The sequence below is a fragment of the Diadema setosum genome, chromosome 15 (genome assembly GCF_964275005.1).
Source record: "Diadema setosum chromosome 15, eeDiaSeto1, whole genome shotgun sequence".
Classification (NCBI taxonomy): Eukaryota; Metazoa; Echinodermata; class Echinoidea; order Diadematoida; family Diadematidae; genus Diadema; species Diadema setosum.
This window is the reverse complement of record NC_092699.1, coordinates 9742696-9770119: the sequence shown is the minus strand read 5'-3', so window position 1 is coordinate 9770119 and position 27424 is coordinate 9742696. Positions and strand designations below refer to the sequence as shown.

The following is a 27424-nucleotide window of genomic DNA, read 5'->3' as shown; positions in this document are numbered from 1 at the left end:
GTTCGCTCTGAATACTACACAGTCAGTGATGATAGAGGGTGCCCCACTATACCGCTGTGCTCTCCCCGCTCAGCTCCTGGCTCCTCGACTTCGATCTGATCTGTTCCGGTGTAGCGTTGAACGTTGAGCTGTACGCGTTCATGTCTTGCCGAAGCTTTCGGCCCAGGGCTCTACCCAGTGAGCCCTAGAGAGAGAAGAAATAACGGAGACATTTGATGTCAGCCTACGGTCTGGGAAAGCTCCATGAAAATAATTATATACTGTAGGGATAGGGTGCTATCTTAGTTTCTTTCAACATCAAAAAAAAAAAAAAAAAAAAAAAAAAAGACCAAAGACTTTCAGCACTAATGCAGCTCTATGGTAATCTCACTATAGATACATGTATTGAAAGATTGATAATGAAAAAAAAAAAAATATCACCACAGTCCCACATACCCATCTCCATGTTGGTTTAAATACTATCAAAGATGGTCCTCAGCAGCTTTAAAAAAAAAAAAAAAAAAAGTACTGTCAATTACAAGAGATCATCATGAGAATAAAAAAAGGGGAAAAAAAGTTCTGCTACAAATTTCATTTATGTCTTTGTCTTCCATATTTTTTAATTCAGTAATGACAGTAAAAAACAGTCAATGACGTCATTTGTCATATTTCGGGGTACAAAATGAACTGCCTCTTCCCAGAGGTGGAGACTCACCCTAAAGGTGGGTCTACTCCTGCCACTCTCCCCATTGCTATGGTAGGATCTTTGGAAGGAGGAGCTGCCGAGGGCACCGGCACTGGAGCGGCGGGGTCTGGTGGTGGTGGTGGTAGGGGTTTCTCTGTCTCCACTGGTGGCTTGTAAGGCAGATCTGGACATCATTGGGGATGGGGGGTGGAACAAAACAACAACAAAACAATGCAAAGTAAATAACATGGACGAACAATGAACCCAAAAGATCTGGAATGTGGACTTAATGTTACTCTTAGCTCAGCTTTAATATGTCCATTCATATGAATTACACCAGTAACACTCAATATTCTTGAATAAATACATACAGTTCTTTTGTCTAAAGCAAATAATGCCTTTTATATAAAGTTGTAAAGACGGAAAATGCATTACTAGTATGTCCTCAGCTGAGATACAGAAGGGCATTACTGCTACAAAACTAGATGTAAGTAGTGCCCTTCTTGTTCTGAATTAAGGAATGACAGCAATCATCAATACCAAAATGTCTCTCTGTGCCATATTGAGGGATCCTAACCTTGTACAGCACTGCACTGCAGTACTCTGAGGGCTGAGGTGTAGTTTGGTGGACAAACAGTATTTTACCCTTCCTGCATTAGACTTTTGGAAAACAAAACAATTCAATATTTTCCATGAAACCTACAGAATTTTTGGCTAAAAATTTTGGCAAGAAGAGAACACAATATCGCAAAAGAAAAAAGAAAAAAAAAGTAACAGTTGGCATCACTGCATATTACAAAATGATCTCCTGGTAGTTGGAATACAATGACCAGCATCACTGGTACAGCCAAGCTCTCACCTGGCAGGCAGCACAAGTGCATTGAGTTCGGTGGTCAGGTGCCTCCTGATGATGTTCTTGCTGGATGGAATACCGAGGGCATTGGCCATGGCCTCCGCATCAAATGAGGACTCTAGGACCATGAGGGCTCCGTGGACTCCACTGTCTTGTAGATTCTCTGCATATTCCTGATATTGAGAGATAAAGAGGAGATATACTCACCACTCCATACTTGCTTTGGTACTGTTTGAGCCCAATACAGTGAATAGAACTCTAATATACTTACTTATAAAATCTAGAATCATTCCTTTTATCAGTAATATGTTTCCAAGAAAGAATGATGCCTTCTCCTAAATCAATGGTGAAATACAGGGCAAGTTCTTCAAAAACAAAAATGCAAACATACAAAAGTTAGGATATTATGATTTACAATTTTTAGTATCTTATCTGTTTCTTTTTTCCTTTTTTTTTGGGGGGGGGAGAAGAAAAAGGAAAAACAACAGCACACAATCTTCTTGCACTCAGAGGAAGGAGGTTGTTTCAAAGCTCTAGGGCAAAACAGAAGAGAAAAGAAAAGAATAAGAAAACAACAACAGCAACTAATCTTCTCTAATGCGGGAAGGGGGTTGTTTCAAGGCTCTACGGGCAAAACACAAAAGAAAAAAAGAAAAGAAAAGAAAAGAAAAGAAAAGAAAAGAAAAGAAGAAGAAGAAGAACAACAACAACATCAACAACAACAAACAATCATCTCACATTGAGGTCAATACTCCTTGCCCACTTCATGACCCTCTGTGTGGTCCAGACCAAGGGGTCAATGTCCACGTCTTGGCTCTGGGCTCTCCTCTCGGCCAGCATCTAAAATGGGGAGGTGGAGAAAAGGACAAGACATGCATGGACACGGTCAGCATGTGGTCTGGAGTTTGTATCATTCCACAGGGCTGTCAACAACATTTCACACATCAAATCTTGGGAGGTTTTTAACATCTACATGTATCAGAGAGAAAACTGTTATACAATGTACATACAGACTGTACATCTTAATAGGTGATAATGATATCCAAATCATCAGGACACGAACTAATAGTTGTACATTGAAGGAACCATGAGAGGTGTGTGGGCACTTAGCAATACACTTTGCCCTTTAACTTCTAAAAGAGCCCTCTGGTGCAAAGTTGTATCTTATTACAATATTGTATTTCATTCTTAATGTTTCATAAGCTCAAATACTTCAGTTGTGGAACCATCAAAAACATGTAAACAATCTAATAATTGGTCCAAAAATTGGCAACACATATTGAAAGATGAGAGTTAATCCCCATGTTTAAAATTCACAAATGACTGTTCATCCCCCCCCCCCCCCCCCCCCCCCCCCCCGTCTCTGCAAGATTCCGTAAATTGAACCAGTTTCACCCAATCTCTCTCCAACTGTGAGATGGGCAGTCAAATCCAGAGGTGTCAGTGCAATGATCGTAAGATGACGGCTTCTACAACAAAATTCACCCAAGGCTATGCTGAGGTTTGAACGCTTCATTTCTTGAGGCGCTGATATTTGGACTGTGAAATTGATTTTTGCTCTCCCCTTCTTCCCAGCCTCTCTTAGTGGTTTCTCCTTACCAAGCTGCCAATAGATATGGATGGGTGACTGGCAAACTACTTGCATCACATGCAATTAATCAAGAAGTTTTTATTCATTAAAATTGCTTGATTTTAAGCAGGCAAGGAGTAAAAATCCATTCTGGTGTATAATACCAATCATAATTCTTACTAAACTGAGAACTAACAACAGTTTTGCGAACAGAACTGAATAAACAATTTACTCAGGGGAATTTAAATGCAGCAGTTTTTCTTTATTATCAATCATTATGTGAAATCATCCATACACTGCCTTTCACCAAATTAGAATACAGTGCTTCATCTCAGGCATACTCGTATGCCTCATTTTCACTTTGATTTCAAGAAAACAATTTCTAAGTAACAAGACACACATGCACAAATATGTCCTAAGATGATCTATTGATTTTTTCCAACTCAAAATGCCCAGAAATGTGTGGCTTTCCTACAAAAAAAGTAACAGTATTGAATTGTGCAGACAGAAAAACATATCATGATTTGCACAGAGGAAATTGGCTTTTGTTGTCTGCAAAGCCTGAAGTTCTTCAATCAGCACTGGACGAAATATTTGAGCTTCTAAACACACCTTAAAATCACAAATCCATCTTGGTCTATTAATCCAATGACACAATCAGACATACAGACATACAAACAAATGAAAACTCACTGCTTTGTTGAACTTGAGCATGCGAAGAAGCTCAATGCCGTGCTGCAAGCTGGCCTGGTGGAACTTCCTCGTCACCTTGAGGTACTTCTCGAGGTCTCGCTTGGTCAGGCTATTCAGGACGTGGCCGTCCACCCGCTCGGCTTCGAAGGTCAGCGAGTGCTGGGACAGACCCAGGTCCCCCAGCCAGGTGCGGGCCACCCAGCAGTGGTCCAGCTCGGCCGCCTTGGGGAACTTACTGCAGGGCCACGGGGGAGAGAGAATGGCAGGTGGAGTCGGAGGAGGGGAGGGGGGTGGGGGAGATGGAGGGTGGAAGATGTGAAAGAGGAAAATGGGAGCAAGGGGAGAGAGGAGTTAGAGGAGTTCGGTGAAGCAATCTTCAACAAAGTTTCATGTGACCAATGCATGAGCCTTGAATATATCCATCCTTTCCTCTTCAGGTCTTGAGAATTCACTTGTTGTTTTTTGTTTGTTTGGTTGGTTTTGGTTTTGGTTTTTGTTCTTGTTTTTGTTTTTTGTTTAAGAATATGTTCTTTGAATGCAGCTCTTTGTACAAAAATAGAAAGAAGAAGCAAAAACTTCTTCCCTGCAAAACCATAACAGTCACTCAGGATGACTCGAGAGAAGTTCTTGTAGCAGTGGCCCATAATCTGCAGCAAAAACCCTTATCCCATGACCCGATTTATCACACTATATTTGCTAGTTCCTGAAGATGTGGGGTACATGGCTTGTCACTGACATGACACACAAATAATGTGAACTTGAATGAGTTTTCGTTTCATGGTCAGTGTGCTATTGAGGAGGTGGACATCTCCAACTCCCAGGTACTACTGCGTGCATCAGGCATTGAAACCTGTACAAAAGACTCAAATGGTAATCATGGCAGGTGTGCTGGGGAAAATCATCCATTTAGCCAAGAAAATCTTCTAGCAAGGACATTAACACCAGAGAGACGAGAACGACCCATCACTCACCAGTCGCTAGGCACTTTGTGTTGGTTGATAGCCAGTCTCAGCTTCCGCCTGTGCAGCACGTTGCTGACCCCCATACCGGACTCCAGCTCAGCATTCGACAGACCAAGGAGCACCTGAGGGGGAAGAGACAAGACACAACATTCCACGATCATAACTTGTATCAAGGTTCTCTGAGCTCATTGCTTGTTCAGACTCAGATTCATTCAACACACATTGACAGAAAATACATTTAAAAATAAGATCCATACACATTTTGAAATGGTGTGTACTCACATCTTTGTTACACACTGGACACCAATTACTGTAAAACGAGGAATGCTCGCGTGCATTTGAATTTTGAGAATTTAGTGAGCGCCAAATTTTCACGTAATTAAAATGCATGTGAAAGTTTCTGTCTACAATATATGCATTAAACATCAGTGGCAATTCGTGAAAATTTTACGCCACGAAAAAGGCTGCGGCTCCAATTAGCGAAAATTTCATGCCGCGAATATATCATATTTTACAGTATAAAATGATAGACATGAGACATACACATCGAGTTGATGACAGCATTACTTGTGGCTGAAATGATAATGATGATGATGGGCATGATGATGATGGTGATAATGATGAATGATGATGGTGATGATGGTGATGATGATGATGTTGAATGCTGATGATGATGATGATGATGGTGGTGATGATGGTGGTGGTGATGATAATCATGATGACAATGATGATGTTAATGATGATGATGACGATGACAACATTTACCTTTCCACTCTTGATGTTCTCAGCACAGGCCCTGCTGTATTGGGGCAGACACATAACCAGCTCCAGCCACGCCACCACCATGTTGGCCTTCCACTGCGACATGGGTGTCGACTTGCACTTCTCGGCCAGCCGCGCCTTCTCCTGCTCGTCCAGCGAGAACAGCTCCAGGGTGCTGCTGTGCCGGGAGTTGGACAGGTTCGTGTCTGTAGAGGGCGACATGCAGCAAAAGACAAGAGCGTTAATGGGAACACTTATATAGATATATACGTAAACGCACGATGTCGTGACAACCTTGTGAAAATGTGTGGTGTATTTTTTGCTTGTTTGTCGGGTTTTAATGAAACTTCATTGTTTCCTTCATTTGACTTAACCCTTTAGTTTGAGGTAACTATTGAGAAGTCACTTTGTACAATCCTCCCCCACCCCTACTCCTGACTCATACAACATTGTATATCATTATCTTCCATGAAAATGGAAGAAGTGTGTGGGCATGTGTGTTGCTCACTGCTTATCAGATACGGCCTTGACCACCATGACCCTTTATGCTTCAAACTTTTGGTTGATGCCTGTCGCCACAACTTTGATTTCACCCTGCACATTTCCACCCATAGTATGCTCAGAAGTGATTAATCCCTGACTTCAGTCACATCTTTTTTCTTTTCCCTCTTTTCTTTTCTTTCCTTCTTTTGTTGCTTCCAAAATACTTTCCTAATGTGAACAGGAAGGAACTTTCTCTTTTCCGAGGGAACATCGCTCGTGACGAAGCATCAAGCCTGGTGAAATTAGTCACTCTCCCCGCTGGAAATAAACTATCACCGAGTGCAAACTCTTAAGCTGCAGATGACAATGTGGAAGGCACTTTAATATGATGTGCAACACATGGTCTGCCTGTTGTTAGAGAGTCTACAGTTGGTATCTTCCCATTCTGGCCCCTCAGAGCCACCACCATTTCCTTCACAAAAAAAGAAACCCCAAAAAAGTCAGGGAAAGGGGGAGCAGAAATTTGTTTCTTTCTTTTAAAGCGAACATCTGTGCATTAACCTCTCGGAAGCATATTCATCGTGGACTGGCACGCAATGTTCACATTTGTAGCAAATTTTTCTTACTACAGTAAAGGTAGATATTTTTGCGTGAGTAATTATTCACACTCGGTGGGGTGAGATGAGTTTCACGCGCCTTTAATTCCACGGAATCAAGACATGAACGACTTGAACATATAGCAAGCAAAAGCATTCGCATGTTCTTATTTTTTGTGCTGGTTTCTGGTTGAGCGAAATGTGCGAAAATTTTCAACACCACAAAAATTTCCACTTTTACAGTATGTGGTTTCATGGCTCATTAAGCATGGCATTTCCCTATCTGCAAGGACATGAGGACAGCGTCAAAACAAAAACGTTTAACACAGTACCTACACATAAAAAGGCACAAAACAAGGAGATAACATCACATGCTGAGAAGATATTTGGTCCAGCTGCCAAGTACTTTTCCTCTTTTTCCAACGACCATTGACCAAGCAACGATCTGACGGGAAAAAAAAGCTCACCGTCAAACACGATCTGTTCCAGGGTGGCGCGGTTCTTCTTTCCGAAGATCTTCGACAGCGAGTTGAACTTCTTCTGCTTCCGCTTCTTGAAGCGCTCCTTGGACGTCGTCGACGCCGTCTCCAGGTTGCACAGCTCTTCCGACGACCTCGACAGGTGCTCAGCCGGCGACAGGAGGAACTCCCGGCTTTCGCTGTCGGCTGAAGTATTATCTAAATTTTTTTAATCAGGAGTGTCGATGTATTTTGAAGGGACATTTATGGGGACATGGGATTTGATAAGTGTCGTGATAAAAAAAAAGAAAAATCATATATATGATGGAATCGGTGGGTATCAGATGAAAAGGGTAGCATTCAGTTATGGAAAGTTTGAATAGATGAGACGTCAAAATGATATATATGTAGGTTGGTTTAAAACATGTTGATACAGACAATTTCATATATGACCAGTGACACATCAGGCAGTTTAGAATGGTAACAAATCAAAAATCATTTTGAATTTCAGAGAAATATCATAGTTGCATAGAGAGGTCATTTTGTGATGGTACATGGCATGCATACAGGAGAAATACATATTCATGCACAGGTAAAGGTGGTTGATTGTCACGGTATGACAAGGTTATTTTTTTAAACAGAGTCAAAAGTAGGACGACATTAGATAAACAGGGAAGTAATTTGTCAGAGGTATTTAAGGTAAATATGGAATAGGGAATGGAAGGAAAGGGTTGTTAATTTGACGTTGGATTATTGGGCAAATCCGGGATGGGGGAGAGGGGAGGGGGAGGGGGATTTATGTTTTAATTTAGTTTTGTTGTGGATTGAGAGATTGAAAACAGGAGAGACAGACAGACAAACAGACAGACAGACAAAGAGAAACAACAAAAGAGAAGAAACAAAACACACGGGCATAAGCAAAAAGGTGCAAATGTGCAAATACTTTGGCAAAAGCACAAACGCCATGATGGCTCTAGTGCAGTAAGTACACACAGAATCACACTCAAGATCATATAGTTATTATCAGAACAAAGGATCAATGCTTTCATTTTGTAGTCCATTCTTTTTCAGTGGAGATGGGAAATGACGCAATGGTAATATTAACTGTGTTTCTTCTCCTCAAGGTATTTAAAACAAAGCAAGATGTGGGCAAGCGAGTTCGTAGTTAGGATTGTGAATTAGCATAATGAGGTCATTTGCATTGGGAGGCTCAAAATCTTTTTAATATTTTTTTTTCTAATCCAAAATATTCATCGATTTATCTATTCTTATTTTGTTTTGCTTTGTTTGCGAATGAGCTGCTTCAGGGGTTGCGATTTGATGGCGACTCGAAGCGCATGCAAATGACCATTCATACCGTGACACAGACGCGGAACTTTTCTTTTCCACGGTGGGCACGAAAGCTGTTCTTGGAGAGCCTCAACAGCTGTGAGAGCATTGTTTAAGAGTATAGATCGAATGTGGTGTGGACTGGGAGACGTGTATAGCAGGTTTCAGAAATTTGTGATTGAATGGATTCACATCTGATGGTACTGTGCTAACTACGAACTGGCTTTGCAAATGCTTCCCCATCTGGATACAGCCTTCCTTTTAAAGACAAGTAACTTTTCCTTCTCTCTTCCAACACATATTTGATAGACAAAATAAATAAATAAATAGATACATAAATAAAAAGTTAGAATCAAGGGCACATCTAGAGAAGGAACATATTCAATTAGATAATGACAAAAGGACTTAAAAGATGCTGAAAGGTGGTCAAATGACAAGGATATCTCCTGGGATGTGAAATCTGATCACTTGTAACCCACTGGATGGCTAAATTTTGATAGCCATCACTAACAACTCAGCACATTTACATGGTACTAAATAAAGTCCCTGTTCTAATACTTGTACAGAATTCTATAATACTAAACCCATTTATAACTGCCATAATGCAATTAGAAATAGATTTCAAGCCAGATCTGAGCATGGAAAAACTAAATGACATATGTGCATTCCAACCTATGCTCAAACTTCTGCTTTTCTCGCAACTCAAAATGCTGAAATATAATGTATTTTCCTACGCTACAATGAAAACAAAAATGCCATATGATCAAAGCAACTGTCTAACCATCACTACGGTGAATATACTGAAACAAAAATGAATTGGGACATCTGTCCTTCATGCTCTAATAGTATGTACATGTACATGATTGATATGCATAATGGCAAAGTAACCTCAAAAACCGAACCAACTGGCTATCAACTTTAAGAGCAGAAGGGCCTTAGTGCTGTACACACACTGTACAGCATTAATACCCTTCCAATCAACTATTGAAATGACTCTTCTGTATTGCATAACCTTCCAACTTTTACATTCCAGTATTTGGTCAAAATGATCACCATGGTATAGACATCCTCGCAACAAATTTGAAAATGAAAATGTGACAGCAAGATCACAACACTTCATATCTTGCAAGTTATGAATGTAACACACGGAAACAGAAAAAAATCTGACCAGAAATGAATATAATTTATTAGTGGAAAAATGAGCAAAGAAAATGCTCATTTTTTTCCACTAATGAGTTATGAATGTAACGGTCAGTCTGCAATCCAAATGAAACAGAACACTGCATCCCCAACATTCATCCCATGTTAACACACTGAATGTGTATGATCACGCATGATCGACAACACAATGAGCAAGATGCTTGACTCTTGACACAAAAAGTGGGTCATCTCATTCTGATTTTGAAATGATTCACTCCATGTTAGGTGAAATGCTGTTAAGGAGGAGACCATACCTCTGTACTCTTGGACTTTGCGTGTAACAAAAAATAAATCAAAGATAAATGCATTACAAACTTTCACTCTCATCATTGCGTGGATGCAGAGATGGATTCAGTTTCATCAACACATTGTATGGACTATATTTTGTGTTCTGAATTGGCTCTGGTGTGTTGTCGTCTTTTGTTTTGTTCGGTTTTTCCCGTCTATAAAGCTTTGTTTTTTCACTTTTATTCATACAGCTATCCTATAAGAATAACTTGAATATTGTAGTGATACCCTTCAACTTTATCTATGCAAAATACTAGCAGGACATATTGCACATTCAATTATTTTCTCTTTAATTTTTCCTCCCATTTTTCCCTAAGGTGGTAATTAATTTTCTTAATAAGCATTCTGAAGGAGACCCAACTCTCCAATGTTCAATACATTGGAGAATGATTCTCTTCCCTCTATCAAATATCAAGCCCAGAATGTGTCAGTGTTTTCAAAAGTAATGAGCAAAACCTGAATGCTACATATCTACACATACAAACAGCAACACTATAACCCCTCACCATATACTTTAGGTGCTTCCAGCCTAAACAGATATTCCAGATATGCAATAAAACACCCACACATCTGCTTTCATGAGATGCTTAGTTGGCACGAACTGGTTTCTTTCAACCACAGGCATGTCTACGTCGGGATACCCCGGATGCCTCACCTGAGATGAAGGAATGGGTGGTCCGGATACTTCTGGCTGACATGGGCGGAGTCTCCGGCAGGTCGGAGCCCGGGGTGCTGGCCTCGGCGCCCTGCGAGAGGGCGCTGTCCGATCCGATGGACCCATCGCGGTGGTGGGAGCCCATGAGCATGGAGTCGTTGATACTACCCGACGTGCTGAGCATGATGCGAGGGGCCTGCCTCTCCATGATCAGCTGCCGTCTCACCTAGCAATGCACAGTATTACTCGGTTAATATCTTCCTGCTTTTTCTCCCTCTCTCTAACTTGCATAACTTACAAGCTGAACTTAAGTTTTGCTCGTAATCTCTGCAACTTCGCTGATGGAAATTCAAAACTAAAAAGATGACAAAAGAGGATTTGGGGGACTTATACAATTCTACTGGATGTGGCAACTTTTAATTTTTTTTTTTTAAATAAATTTATCTATTGTTATTTCACTTACTCAACTACCCAGTTATCATTCTTTTAATCTGTTAATCTATTGTTATTTTGTTTATTTCATTTATTTATTTATTTATTTATTTATTAATCCAATTATTCATGTATTCATTCATTCATTTATTCATTTTGATTGGGAAAATGTGGGAACATGCATTACCAGATGTGGGATTTCTGTGAATCTTGTTTTGGTCTTGAGGATAGCTTCTTTCCCAGAACCTCTCAAACATTTGGACACAAAACCCACGAAATTGGGGGGCAAGCAAAATCTAAATAGTGGACGGTGACTTTGATTCCTTTGAGCACTATCTATGCTTTACCTTTGAGACCCCAAACTCACCTTTTCCTTCTCCTCCTCCAGAAGTTCATTCTCCTTCTCCTTCTTGTCCAGCTGCTCCCTCAGCGCCACCGAGCGCTCGGCCGCCTCCCGCGCCCGCTTCAGGATCTCCCACCGGTCCTTCTCCACCTCCTCCTTCTCCGCCACCATCTTCTGGAGGCTGGCCTCGCTCTCCGTCATCCGCTGCTCGTACTTGCGGATGAAGTCCCGCATCTCCTCCTCCTTGGCCTCCAGGGTGCAGTAGAGCTGCTTCATCTGGTTCAGGAGGTCCACCTTCTCGCTCTTCAGCCGCTTCCGGTCCGCCTTCATGGCTGGTTGGTGGATTCGAGACGGGAGGAAAACGGCACAACATTTACGAAATAGTACACAGACTGACCAGACGGGTGTTTCATAAAGCTGTTTGTAAAGTTACGAACGACTTACGAGCAACTGGTGATCAGTTCTTGTGCTGAATTATGGAAATTCTGCTAAGTATAGCATATCAGAACTGATCACCAGCCGCTGGTAAGTTGTTTGTAACTTTACGAACAGCATTATGAAACAGGGCCCAGATGCATGAGAATGGTTATGCTTTGTTCATGGACTAGTACAGAAAGTTTACTCCTTTTCAACACTACTCTAAACAACTCAACAGACTTCATCTGCTTCTGCTCTGCCTATACTCTTTACAACAAGGACCAAGATACTCCACAACATTGCTTCTATTACTCCTTCATTTACAGTTTTCATAGACATGCCAAACACAATGAATCTTGTGCAACGGTTTGTTTTTCAATTTTGTTTTTATTTCATCTACACATTCTGACATATGAGCCCCTCACAAGTCAGATTTGTCTTCATCAAATTATGATTAGTTTACATGGCCATGAAGGACTATATGAATGCATGTATGCAAGCAGCTAGAGAACTGATTGCTTAAACCACTAAGTCCTCTTGGAAGAAGTGAAGCCACAAGAATATTTAAAGAGTAATTGCCTAGGGGCACATTAGGTGCTACAGGGGGACTTGAACCAGGGACCTCATGATTGACAGTCAGTGCGCAGGGTCTTATCCACTAAGCTACAACAGGGCTCCTGCGCCACAAGTCCTCGATCCTGTACATCTGCCATCATCATTTCCTTCGCCATGGGGAGGGGAAAGGGTAGGAGGAGGGGAATGGGGATGGGGGACGGGGGACGGGGGAAAGGGATGGAGGAAGGGGGATGTTGGGACGAGGGAAGGGAGGGGAGGGGAGGGGGGCTGACATCATCACCACCCACCATTCAGGGCCTCCTTGGCCCGCGCCAGCTCTTGCTCCGTCTGTGTCAGCTGGATCTTGAGCTCGTTGGCGCTGGGCACCTCCTCCTCCGGACTCCGCCCCAGGATGCGGGCATCATCCACCTGTTTCAGGAGACTCTTGTTCTCCATCTCGAGCCGGGCGCACTTGTCGCGCAGCTTCTGCAGCTCGTGCTGGTCCTGCTGCTTCTGCCATTCTGTTGAAACATTGGGAAGAAAGTAAGAAAATGTTACTTTACTGAAATGGGTTTGCAGTTTCAACAATGATGATGGTAACACAGTGTTAGTTGTGACATTATATCAATGATTATACTTAGTGTTATCATTGTAAGTAGTAGTAGTAGCAGTAGAATTAGTGGTAGTGGTAGTAGTAGTGGTAGTAGTAGTAGTAGTAGTAGTAGTAGTAGTAGTAGTAGTAGTAGTAGTAGTAGTAGTAGTAGTAGTAGTAGTGGTAGTAGTAGTAGTACTGGTAGTAGTAGTAGTAGTAGTAGTAGTAGTAGTGGTAGTAGTAGTAGTAGTGGTGGTGGTAGTAGTAACAGTATTAGGAGTAATAGTAGTAGAAGTACCTGCAGTAGTAGTGGAAGTACAATAATGCTGATATAACATTGATGCTAATATTATTGTTTCATTGTTATCACTACTATTATAATTATCATATCATAATAATTATGATAAATGATGACAACAATAAATGAGTAAATAAGTTCAGCTACAGCTATTAAAAAAATAAAGTGAAATCATGCAAATCAATGTATCCTGTAGATGATTAGTATTGGTCCGTGAACCCAAAGCCACACAGTAATGGTGCAACGTCGTCCTACCACCAGAAGCTCTTCCACCGTTTGGTACCACTTCCAAGGGTGCAAATAAATCTTACAGATAATGGTATTATGAGTAACTGTTTTGAGATTCTAAATATCTAAGATCATGGTAAGTGCATGAAATGAGATAATTCACAATATTCTGGCACCAGACTCCCCACACGCCCGCCAAAATATATCGACAATCTATGGCATTAATGGTCCATAGCTGGTCCCGTTATGATAACAATGTGATTCATTTCATCGCATTAGCTAACTTTCATCCCCACTCGCCCAGCATTTAGAACATCAAATTTGTGGAAAACGAGGCCATTAAACTTTAACACTTCCCAATTACATCAATCTTCTCCCCATTACATGGCATCTGAGGAAGAGATTAAAGAGAGCCAAATGTAGGTCATGTATACACATGCCACCCTGGCGCCACATCGGTTGCTATTGTTACCCTGATACGTGCTTCTCAAAACCCGTAATAAGTCCTGTTGGCGAACTTTTCAGTAAGCCTACAACATGATAACTGCACTCTTGTTAAATATAATGAACATAGTTATAATGAAAATTCCTTTCAGCAAAGTGAAAATATAGGTCCTAAAAAGATATCTAAATCTATGTATATATCTTTACATGCTTTGTTTCCTTCGTTCTTTCTTTTCTTTTCTTTTTTTTTGGGGGGGGGGAATAACAAAATATGGATAAATGAAAGAAACCTGCCGATCCCGAGGACTACGTCACAACACGAGTCACCTCACTTTCGATTACAAGCCGACTTGGACAAGTGGGTGTGCTTCCTACAACAATTATTATTGTTTCATTTTTCTTTTCTATATGAAACTGAACACGTCTAGTGTAAGAAGCTTATCAGCTATTTATGTAGACCCAAATTTTTGACACATGAAACTTGTTTTGGCTGCTCTCCACCGATGAAGCAGGAAAGTTTATGTGAAAATCCTACACAAATTTTACAAAAGGGTAAGAATGTTTTCTTTGAAACTGAAACTGATAGGTGCATCCAACAATGTGTTGAAAAAAAAAAAGTAGACAGAGCTTCTTATAATAACTATTTATCTCTCTGGTGATGGAATAATCCATGCCTATATACACAAGGGCTAATAATGCAATTTCAGGGGGAGTGGTCTGTCATCGACACAAGTTAATGGATTTTGTGCTTATCCCCTGCTGAATGACCAGCTACTGCGGGCTCCCAACATGTCTTCCAGAGTCTCTTTTGAGTTGGTCTGACGACAATGCCATGCCATCACATGGACTGGGAATGTTTGCATGCATCGTGTCACGTTAAGTGACAGTGGCATCTTTCCCTGCATGCTTCGGGATTCCCCGCGGCTGCTTTAATGGAATACTTCGGTGTGACTTTGTTATTTAGGTGGTCAGATACCACGTGATGTGGTATGTCGAAAGGTACTACTGTACACAAAGCACTGAACGATGTTGAAAGGGATAGATATGTTTTGGGAAAGAAAGAAAAGTTTACTTTACACTTTAAAGGTGATGGATACATAGATGGAAAGGTTGAGAGACAGATTGACAGATGATAAAGCTAGGTACTGTAGCTATGACATGGATGGATGAATACTGATGGCTGGATGGTGGGTGGGCAGATTAATAGAATGATGGATAGAAAGATTGAGGATGGACAGACAGAATGATGGAGGGAGGGATAAAAGATTGAATGATAGATGGACTGATTTATGGAGGGTGGGATGGATGGATTGAAGGATGGATGGACTAATTAATGGAGGGTGGGATGAATAGATTGAGGAATGGATAGAGAGAAGGATGGATGGACAAATGGACAGGTAGATGGACGAACCAGTGGACAGCTAGGACAGAGGTACTTGTATGTAGATTGATGAACAGATCAATGAATGGTTGCGACTAGACCGACAGATGGACGAATGTAAGAACTGACTCTGACTGGATAGATAGATAGCTACATGGTGTGGATAGATAGATAGCTTCATTGTGTAGATAGATAGAGAGCTAGCTACAAGCTAGCTAGATACATACATTTGTAGATGGTTGGAAATATAGATACATAGATGGTTGGGAAGATAGAATAAGATCTATACACAATCTACATAGATGGTTGGAAAGACAGATATATAGATAGATACATGGTTTGCTACTACTTAGATAACTGGATAAGTGAGATTAAAGGTCCTGTTTACCTTTGGGAGCAGTGATTTAAAAAATCTTCAAGATATGACATATAATGCATATGTGTAGGTCTGTTGTACCGCAGAACATCCTATCATATAAAATTTTCGCAATAAAGCCTAAAATATAATGAGAAACTGTATTTCTCTCAATAAATCGTAACTGTACACGGTTTAGCCAGGAAACATTTTCATTATAACTATTGTTCACATTTTGTATATTTAACAATACTCAACATCGATTTTACTGATTCAAATTTTTACAGCGGTTGTTTCTATCTCTAACTCACATGTTAGAACTATTTTAAAGTACTAATGCTGGGTTTTTGTTTCATCTGGAAATGGTAAATTATGCCTTTAATAGATTGATTGATGGATAGTTGGATGGACTGATAGACAGTTGGATGGATGGATGGATGGATGGATGGGTGGAGAAGACCACCAAGGAGTGGGGTGGCATGGGGTAAGGAGATGTAATGTAGACAAGGCTTGGAGACAACCATACTATACCTTTGTTGTCCTGATCATTGTCAGGAGTAGCCGGTGCTGAGTCTGTGCTCATCTGACTTAACCTCTTGTTGGTGTCTGCTAGCTCTTCTCTCAATGCATCCACTTCTTGATTGGCATTCTGGAGTGAGAAAGAGTGAAGAAGATAGATAGATTGATTGATATAATGAATACATAAATAAATAAATAAATAATCTATAGATAAATAAATATATAAATAGATAGATAAATAAATATATAAATAGATAGATAGATAGATAGATAGATAGATAGACAAATAGACAGATTAATAGATAAGTAGATAGATAGAGATAGATAGATAGATAGATAGATAAATAAATAAATAAATAAATAGATAAATAAATAAATAAATAAATAAATAAATAAATAGATTGACTGATTGATATATAGCTAGATGGATTGATTGATTAATTGATTGATTGATTGATTGATTGATTGATTGATTGATTGATTGATTGATTGATTGATTGATTGATTGACTGATTGATTGAGAGCGAGAGGGGAGAGATATAGAAAATAGTGGGGGGGGGAGAGAGAGAGAGGAAGATGAAGAAAATTAGAATTATATGATCTATCAATCTCTGCCATCCAGTGTGCCTCACTGACAGCAAACACAGACAGAACATCACACTGGAGCATGATACATTACTTTGCCAGACAGTCTGCCAAATTACATGTGTGGTGGATGTTGCATCTATTTTTTGTATCGTCATCTACCACTCACACCGGAACAATGATGTCACGAAAATATGACCCCACTGAAATAATGGTGTGTCTTGGTGTGATGCTCCACTCACTGACTAAATTACCTGCAGCTGCAAAATCCTTCCACTAAAAATAGAAGAAATAAAACAAACTACACACAGTATCATATGTCATGCACATGATTTGTGTGTTCTTCACAGACCTTCACACACACTGTGCCTGGCATGTACAGTGATGTAACTTTAAATCAAGACCATCTCAAAATCGAAAGCTTGAGTATTACTGATGTGGCAAGCAGGCACTGCTGTGATCAGCTTGTCACAACATATGATGTTCCATCTCTGGAGGTATACAGCTGTGGGCATCAGTGTGTGAATCAGAAGCTACTGACGACTTCCTAATGTTTGAATCACTCGCAGAACTTTCAGAACGCTCATCTCCTGTGACTACCAGCAGAAACCATGCTCCCCGTCGGATGCGGTCAGTGATGTTCCCCTGGTGATGATGCATCCCACAAACCAGGAGCAGACATACCCATGTCTTCCCTTCATCCTGTACAGTGTCCTCCCCATCCCCCCCCCCCCCCCCCCCCCCCCGTAATGTCATCACAATCCATTTACCAGATGAAACTGCGAGTCAATTTACATAGTCATCCATCAGCGATGTACTCGATTCATAAGACGGCTCTCCAAACCCCACCGCTGAGGATGGCGGAGAGGGAAAGACTCCTTAGTCTGTCTGACAGGAGCGAATCTCCTCTCCCATGACGAGTGGAGGATGAAGTTCTCCCGAGGAGCATGTGGATTCTCAGACGAGAGGCTCCATGCTTGAAATCAAAAAGTATCCCAGGGTTTTAAAAAACGAAGGATCTCTGCTCCCAAACCTCTTCATAGAGGAATTACAAACTGGCCTCCATTCTAATCTAACGTAATCAAACAAAAGGAAAATCAAATATCTGACACACAAACTCTTGTTGTATAATGTTCATTTTCTGAACATTGTAGAAAGAAAATGTTGAAAGTAAAAAGGTATCCTTGAGTGAGGGGGGGGGGGGAGGGCATTAAACTTTCCAGTTGTAAGCCTATGTTTGGAGAGACTTTGTCTAATATCTAGTGATTCAATTTTATCACGATCATTGGACTGACTGAATTACACCGTCACTAGTACTGGCATTAAAAACACGATGGGGTACACTGCACACCAAATGCCTTTTTCTTTCTGTTGAAAGTAAAGAGGACATCAGAAGTTGTTGGAAGTTTGTTTGTTTGTTTTTTTCTTATCCATTCATTGACTGCGTGAAGTTTAAAGAGTCTTCTATTCCTTGAGGTAGTGCCACATAACGGCCATGGCTGTTCTCTTGTCGCTAAGGTAACCACAAGAGTGGCCAATCTGAGCCACACTGGGCCAGTGATTTCAGTCGGAGACCCCCAGCAGTGTCTGGCATATGAGGGACGCTTCCTGTTCTTACTGCCCCCTCACAATAAATTCTGTGAACTTGAAGAAATCAGGGTCAATTCATATTTTTGCTTTAAAGTGTCAAATCACACTGAATTCAGTGAACTCCACGAAATCTGGGTCAACTTAATGCATCCCTCTCTTCTCATGGATAAGTTTCAATTCCTCAATTCTTGCCCTGTCTTTGCTACTAACATTTACACATACTCAGTCAGTCCGCAGCACCCGATAATTCGCTCGTATTTAGTCAACTCGTATGCAAGCCCGCTTTAGGCTTGCATACGTAATGAGCTGCGTAAGGGGATTTTGTGCTTGGGCTTTCGGCTACAAAAATACACCTTATGTTCACAAATTTGGTATCAAATTCAAGGAAAATATGTAAACTATCGTCACATGTTACTCAAATTATTGTAAATGAAAAATATCATAGCGTAATTGAGCTTGAAAAATGATGAAAAAAGTAATTCGTGCAGTACATTTTCAAGACGTCAAAAAAATACCAAATTCACCTTGCGTCTCAATGAAAATGCTTTATTTGGTAGTCCATCTCCTAATCTTTGTATCCATGTAAGTATCTTGACAATTTGTTGCTTAATCCGGTCAGGAACCAGTAAAGTATACATCGATGTCAGTGCTGATCAGCTTGAAACCATGCAATCTCAAGAGTAAGCTCTCTCATTGGACAGCGCCTGCACTCAGCGCTTGCATTACGTCATTACGCTGCTACATAACGGTTTCATGCCACTTGCGGTTTCTTGGCACGCGTGTAGTCAAGCGCTGAACGCACGCACTGTCCAATGAGAGAGCTCTTTCGCACCACTGTACACTTTGTGCGGAGCATATTTCTGGCTTAGGAGTGAATTTTACAGACATTTCAAAACGGAAAAACTAGTATAAATCATGCTTGCGTCTCCTTGACTCCAATATATGATGAGTATCTAAGTTTCCTCTCTACGAAAAAGCCAAAATCAGAAACAACAGTTTCTTAATCCGGTCAGGAACCAAAAAAGAACTTTAGATGACAAAATCTTCCGTGAAAAGCAGGTAAAATTTACGCAAATTCAACTGATTATATAGTCATGATAAGATTCGATGTTATAGGCAAATTTAGTATCAAAATAAAGATCAAAGTCTGGAAAACAATTTACCGTGACTTGTAGCCATGACAAATGTATGTACAAGTCGCTACACTGTGAAAACCATAGCCCTATCAAAGTCTCGCAAAATCTCGCACGACGAGACACCTTTCGAACGCAAAGATCGTCAACGAGAGTGCTGAATAAATCTTGCCGGATCGGCTCATTAGCATACGTGCTGCGGACTGACTGTACTGGCTTGCTCAGTTTGCCACCTGGCACACGTGTCCTGAAACCAACTGTCAACAGACTAGGGATTATGACATTCTCAAAACTTCTATCATACAATGTATTGCTTTCATACTGTAATACCACATGGCTACAACTGTGTGGGTGCGTCTGTAAAAATTTTCAAAGCACTTTGTTGTGCTACTGTTTTTAAATGAGGAAAGTACTGTACAAACTGTCAACAAATCCACAAGTTTCATCTTTAGCACACAAATGGCAATAAAGCAATCCCACTCGTAAGACAAGTTTCATGACATCTACAGTGTAGAAGAGCATAGGCCATCTCAATATCTGTAACACCGAACAGATACAATTGTACAATGTATTTCCCTTAGAGCATGGGGTGTCCAAAGACTCTGCCTGAGGAGATTTTTGCACTATCCAACTACGATGCCACAACTCATTCCACATAATACTCACTGATGCAATGGAATGCTGTGGTACAGAAACTTTGTATCAAACCTGCCTTTTAATAAAACAGCTGGGCTCATGCACACCTCACAAGTGAGAGTATACTTTGACAAAACTACAGTTCTACAATGTAGCATTAGAATACTGGCAGCAGCAACAATGTATCCTACCAGCACCTGCAAGCTATCAGCGTGCCATATGGAAATACAGCCAGTTTTAGCTCTACAGCCAAGGGGATATTTCAAGCTGTTTTAAAGTTGCAAACAACTTAAAAACGACTGGTGATCAGTTCTGATGTGCTTCACTTATCAGAATTTAAATAATTCAGCACATAAACTAATCACCAGTTGTTCTCAAGTCATTCGTAACTTAACGAACAGCTTGATGAAACAGGGCCCAGGTGTTATATACTATGTAATGCACACTTTTACAGACCAGAACTAAATGCGAGGTGAGGCGAGTGAACTTGCTGGAATGGACTTTGCCACGTGTCTGTTCTATGTAGGCCTACCTGTAAACATTAGACATCCACCTTTTGAGGGGTCTAAAATCTCATGGTGCCAGCATTTCCATTTGTCTGAAGGTCTAGGTCACTGCATTTGACTTCTAGCTAACTTTACAGCTCATGAAATACAATTGCCTTGCATGTATGTACTATCAGCTATGGGGAATTTTCCGTCGATGATGATGCTGTATGAAAAAAGTCCTTTCCCATCTCTTCCATTTCTTTTATCAAGTGATTGTGTATTTATTTCTCTTAGAAACGAAGGGCCACGTGCACGCTGAACCACGCGCAGCAACTTCACTCACAGTGAAGCCACACATGATCCTAAACATGGTATCCGAGGGTCACATTCTTTAATGGTGATCTATGTTAGCCAGACACCTGGACGACATTTATCGGTCATGTAAGAAAGACATACATCCACCACCATCCTCATTCATCCTCCTTGTCGTTATGCATCGGCTCCTACCAAACTAGAGAACGCTTTGGTGGATGGTCAACCTCCAAGTGGCTCTGCCCATCTTCTGGGATGTCCTCGGGATTGATGAGGGGCTGAGATTGGTGTTGTCTGCCTCTCGAGGTTGCGAAAAATGATTCCAGCATCATCAATTAGTCATGTGGGAAGTACTGCCTTTAATACAAATAGTTTTATTCACTACCTGCAGGCAGCACTCATGACACTTCTCATTACTGCTCAATGCATTGTCGACACCGACAGTTACAAATCTGTTCCTTAAATATTCTGAATTACCCATACTCCTCATTTTGGATGGTGCTTTTCTCTTTGTGGCATATCATCTTCACAGCTTTCTGCCTCAGATTCATGTAAATTCCAAGGGTTAAGAATGCACTGACGGTGGTCATTTTTTGCTGAAACACCCTTAAAAATCCTACCAAAGTTTGGCAAAAGACAGGAGGGGGTGGGTTTGATATTTGGAAATGAGAAAGGAGAACATTTCTCACATTACTATTGTCTTTCTTCAGAGCAAAAGACAATTCTGTCCATTTCTTGAGGTAGAACATTAAACTTCAAAAAAGTTTTGATGACATCATAATCGCGAATTCAATGCTGGGAGCCAATATAATGCCACACAAATTTTCACTGGGTAAACTATCCACATTGAGAAATTTTTATCACAAGCCTGAGTGTCCTGCAATGAATTTGACCATGTATGTCATCTGCATGATATAATACCTCATTATTTCAATGCCAGAACATCTCTATTCCTGGCGACTAGAGTCTATCCTTGATGCCATCTTCAGTCGCAGGAGGTCCCACGTGCGAGCCACCCCACATGCAGCAGTTCTGCCCCCATCACATCTTTAAGATGGCGACGGAAGGACAAACTGTACTCATAGTGATTTGCATTCAATGCCAGCACACCAAGTATAATATGAAGTTAGTCTACATGTACATCATTATTTCTTAATCATCAGTGCCTCTGCACCACACCCATTCCAGCCTACCAGAAGATGTTTCAATAGTACACCAACCTATCCAATCAGGCAACATTTCTATATCCACTTTTGGTCTGGGACATTAACCAAATGAATGATTGGGGATGTGGGTGGGCAAGGATTACTGGTAGTAGCAAACTGAATCAAATAATGCATAAGGAGAGTTTCAAAAACTAGCAAAATCTTACATGATTTTTAACACAGAGAACTTCTTTTTTCTCTTGAAAAATGGAGTCTCTAGCTCAAAAGTGGTGGAAATACAGTAAGAAAAATAGGGCCTATTTGAAAAAAAAAGGTAAGCCTTTTCCCTCTCTTTGTTTTCTTATGCTTTATCCTTATTTTACAATAAGTTTGCCCCTTCACTGTTATGTCAAGAATGCTTTCTTGAGAGAAAAGAGGTAGTGGAAAAAAATCCATCTGCCACTGCACCACATGAGGTAGAAAATGAAATAATGGCTCTGCCAAGATTCATGCAAGCTACCCAAACTTTATACCAAATATGGTCAAAGCTGGACTGGAGTCTGATGGCAGTGATTTACAATGTTGTCGCATGATCAGATCATGGATGACATGGGAATGTTCTAATGCACTGTGTTTGCCAAGGATCTGGAATGCGCAGTCAAACATACAATTAAAACATGACAGCAACTTTGAAGTGAATATCCCCATCAATTTTGGCCAAGTTGAAATCACCCTAAAAATCTTTTTCCTTCTAAATAAAGTAAAGAGGAAATGAATCAATAATTCTTTTAAACTGTATCTTATAAATTCAAAATGATGACCTATTTCATACTATATACAGCAAACACTTAACAACATCTGATGATGCAGATGCAGCTGGCTTCTTCGTTTTGTTCCTAAGTAAAGTTTCAAACTGAACTGTCGTCCAATAAACCCAACAAGCACCAGTATTCTGACATAGATTTTGCCAACATTCAATGCTTTCTACAATCTAAGATAATCTGACCAAGAAACTGAGAAATTGCTGATGCCTTCAGCCTGATGCAGAGAAAGAGAAAGGTATGTTGATCAGCTGACAAGCTCATCGGACAGTATCAGATACAGATGGCCGAGGGGGATTGTGAGAACGGCGGGACAACTTGTCACTTCTAAGAATCTATCTGGACTAACAGAATCCTGCATTTCACGGCTACGACTCGGACAGGTTCAATCGGCACGAAGAAGTTTACAGCACTCTCAGGTTAACCTCCCCCCCTTTGCTTACCTAATTTGACGTCAGCCCTCATTTAATTTGGGGCTACGGTGTCCTTCAGACCCGGCAAATGCGGCTCGCGAGCAAACGCTGGCGGGCGCGGTCTTATCTCGGCAGACGACGGACTGAGAAGAGGTGTCTCCATTAGGAAAGGAAACGGGGCGAAGCTCAACGGCTGGAAATCACACCGCGATTTCGGGGGTGAGATATCTGGTAATATCACACCGCCCGGGCGCGTCGCATGAGCAATCGATATGCAATTAGGAAAGAGGGAGGCTTTGAGGACTTCAGTGCTGAAATGTGGCGCCGAGAGCGTAGAGACTTAAATACCATCATACCATCACGACTCTAAGTAACTGACTGTATCATTTTGACAGCAAATAATATGAAAGAGAAAGAACAATACAGTGAAAGAAAAAACAGGTCAATGAACCTAGATACTTGATTGTTTGTAGAAGTATAAACTTTGCGTGAAAAGGCAAAAAAAAAATTTGACATTTAACATAACAGGTAATCTTGGTCAAATTACTATTTTATGCAACAATTTCAGGTTTAAATCCTACTCTTCACATAACAAAACCAATGGCTTTGACCACTGTGTTTTTACAACAGCACAAAACATTGACATGGATATCTCAGCGAAGTCTGTAAGTATAATAAACCAATTAGATGTTGGAGTCATGTGCGACAACTTGCAAAATGGAAGGTTGTGAAAATTCTTCAACAAATTTGAGTGCTATTTTTCGTAGCAGCAGCATGAACTCTCCGCAAATGCAAACAGCAGAGCAAAAAATTCTTACCCTATAATGTGAATACATGAAAGACTTGCAAGCGAACTAAGATAAACCTTCCGTTATTTTTTTTTTCGGGGGGGGGGGGGGGGGGAGTAGGGAGCAGTAGACATACAGGAGAGGTCATAATGATTATGCAAGATGTGAACCAGAAATTAGACATTGGGACAAGGAGAGGGGAAAACAAAAACAAAGAAGCATGTATAAAACGCTATGCTTGGCAGACTGTGAAGAATGTGCACGGTGGAGGGTGGCCAAATCACGCATTTATGTAGCAAAGTACTGAGGCGTCACATCGAATGACGTGCTTTCAGTAAGACACACCACCGGGTGCCCTCGTTGGCGTCTGGGGTCTCATGAATAACATTCTCTCCGCTCTGCGGCATGCGGCTCGTGGCGAATATTGATCCACGGGAAGTGTTTTCCTGGCCGGGCTGCTGGCTGGCTACACCACTCCCTACGTGCCCAATGCTTGGGGTCTGTCTGGGCAACTTGTTGCTGGAGGTAAAAGTAATTGCGGTACACTGACATCCTATCCAGCAATATGTAACTGGAACATCATAATTTTCATGTCTCTCTCTCTCTGTTTACTCTCTTTTGCTCGGAGGATGATTATCTGCCTTCTGTTCTTGATATTTCCATAAAAAATGTTACCTTGTTTGGGGCACAGTTTGGTTAAGTGAACTTAAACATTAATCATAATCTCTTTAATAAATATCTTAACTCGTTGAGGACGATCGAGTTCCCAGTATACTCGGGCAGGTGTCTATGGGAAATGTGTGTTGTAGTAAAATCAGTCCATCCTCAACGGGTTAATAGAAGGCATATAAAATCAGAAAATATCAGGGATATTGTTGTGTCTGTTTGGGCTTTATCAGTAAAATAAACTTCAAGTTATGGAACAAGATGGTCTCACATTCCAAAATTTGTCACCTGAAACATTAGTCTAATCAAGGAGGTATTGGTCTAATGGTGGTGCATATTGTATCCACAGACAAACAGAGATATCCATTTCAACAGCCCCAATCGATCAAAGAAGCTAGGAAACTGGATTTTCATACTAACAGTAAATCAGCATTTTCTAAGGCTCTACCACTTACCCAGGAGCAGATGTTTTGAGTTTATCCTCCATTTATATCAAGGTGGAATCTAAAGGCTCTGAGTTATATGTCCACTGTGACTTGTTGCAGTGGGAGTGGAAATTACAGAGAACCTTCCTAATACTTGAAGAGATTCACCACTTTAGAAAACCACTGATGCCTCGCGCAATAATCTAAATAACTGCCACAGGTATTCAGGACATGAAAGAAGAGTTCATATCAACTGAATCCACTTCTAAAGCAAAATGACCAGGCTTAATTAGAATCTTTCCTATGAAAAGACAGGGATATTATGACCAAATTCCTGTCTGCGGGTCATTTGAGAGCAAATGGTTTGGTAAAATAGCCTTCTATCAACTCCCTCCCACATGCAGTATATGCCAGTGGGTATAAAATGATACACACCAGTGCAAGGAGGCCCGCATTGATCACAGTGAAGAGGTGAATTCATTGGATACACTCACTGGATAAATTCCCATTAACCTAATTCAATGAATGCATGCATTCGCTTTTCCCTCTTTCTATGCACTTTTTCCGGTTTCACAAAGAGTAGGACTAGGGGAAAATACACCGTGGGTGGCTTGGAGGCATTCACAGGCGGTGGATCAATACCCAAAGAGCCAAAACAGTTCAATACATTGATGGTACAGTGTTTGCTCAATATGCTATCGCTGACATTCTTGGGAAGGCCAAACATAAAGAGGAAATAGCAAACATTAATAGACTTAGAGTAAAGAAGTCTAAAAAAAAAATGATATAGTACTATTGTGAGCTAATCGTATAATCACTGTGAATATCATGAAAAACAAAAATGAATACTTATCTAGAGAAAATTTTTATTGGAGTGACATAGAGGTGAATTTATCACTGAAATAAAGCTGTAAATTTGTTCGGCAAAGGAAAATATGTAATTCATATCATCAAAACCAATGTGAAGCAAGAGACTCTCAATCCATCAACTTACAAATGTAGGCCCTACATATGAATATCAAGACATCAAATGGGGGGAAAAAAAGATATTCAAACAAATGGCGCAAAATGAAACATTCACCAAAATATTGGTGAAATACAATCTGAAGTCATGGATAAGGGTCTGCCATACAGACAGTGTGAAGTGGTAAAAAACCAACATTCCCAGCTGAACTGATCTCACTGCTGACAGAGCAGTAAAGCAGGAGGTGATGATAGGCTGTCAAAAATCACCTCTGCATATCGAGTTATCCACATTTTTGTGCCTCTGCGTGACAAAATTTCTCCTGAATTTGCAAACTCTGCCATACTGAGCCATCACAGGAGAGTAAAAAGTAGCAAGGACTGGAAAATACCGCACAACTCACAAGCTCTCTGAAAGGAATGGAGGGAACAGGTTTGAAATCTGTCATTCTCTAATTATTAGCCCCATGACTGCTTGAATCCATCATTACACTGGACATTAGATAATACATCATTCAGTCAGATCTTTTTTTGTGATTTTTTTTTTTAAGGGTATATGCTTAATAAGATTTCTTACACAGAATATTCAGAGTACCTATATACACAACATAGGATATTTTACATACAAATGCATATGCTGTATATGTGCTGTTCTGACAATGGTAGATTTTAAAGGGGGAAAGAAGAACCCAGCAACTCTGCTCTTTGAATATGGCCAGGAATTTTTTTTTTTTAATATCATAAAATTGCAGCAGTCTAATGAAGACTCTTCATGGTTACTGTAGACATGCACTGTAGAGTTTCATATCATCCTAATGTCATATGATTGGTTTTAATATGGGGTGCCATTATCCCATTACCCTCACATGACTTTTCCTATTCAGAAAGTCATGAAAAGCCTTGCCAAACTCCGGATAGATAGATAGAGGAAAATTGGCAAAGACTTTGTTTCTCTTTTCCTACAAAATGTATCTTTCTTGCCCGTATGGTTTTTGCCATTCATTCATACTAAAGTGCTCAGCATCACAGTCTCAAATTTACAACACCAATGGGATGGGGGGGGGGGGAGATGGGACAGTCAGGGTTGACATTGATAAGTACCCAAGAAGTTAAATAAGTCAGCATTGGAAGTTTGCTCAATAGAGGGTTCCTCAAACCCCTTTCATCCAATTTGGGGAGAGCAAACATATTACCCTTCCCGCCCTGGCCCCAGTCTTTACCTGCAGCGAGGTGTCGATTTTGGCCGCCAGTTTCTTGTTGTCGTCCATCATGCGGTGGAACTTGGCCTGCGCGTCCACGAGGAGTCTTCGCATCAGCGCGAGGTTGGACTTGAGCGAGTCGCGCTCCAGTGGCTTTAGGTTGTCGCCGCCCCCGCCGCCACT

General features: G+C 40.7%; 1 protein-coding gene across 1 annotated transcript; it reads right to left on the bottom strand.

Moving 5' to 3' along the window:
- Positions 1 to 27424, bottom strand: LOC140238961 (kazrin-like). Its single transcript, XM_072318856.1, has 13 exons — positions 27263 to 27424; positions 16090 to 16207; positions 12569 to 12781; positions 11313 to 11620; positions 10514 to 10739; positions 7051 to 7260; positions 5508 to 5710; positions 4752 to 4864; positions 3781 to 4015; positions 2256 to 2357; positions 1524 to 1690; positions 695 to 848; positions 1 to 184 (listed from the first exon to the last, which is right to left on the bottom strand). The coding sequence occupies exons 1-13, from the start codon at positions 27353 to 27355 to the stop codon at positions 47 to 49; spliced, it is 2280 nt and encodes a 759-aa protein (XP_072174957.1). The 5' UTR covers positions 27356 to 27424; the 3' UTR covers positions 1 to 46.

Coding starts and splice junctions, on each gene's coding strand:
- LOC140238961 (XM_072318856.1), bottom strand. CDS start 27,355: ATGCGAAGACTCCTCGTGGACGCGCAGGCCAAGTTCCACCGCATGATG. Junction 11,621..12,568: donor GGCCAAGGAGGCCCTGAATG/GTGGGTGGTGAT, acceptor TCCACCAACCAG/CCATGAAGGCGGACCGGAAG. Junction 1,691..2,255: donor CAAGGAGTATTGACCTCAAT/GTGAGATGATTG, acceptor TCTCAATATCAG/GAATATGCAGAGAATCTACA.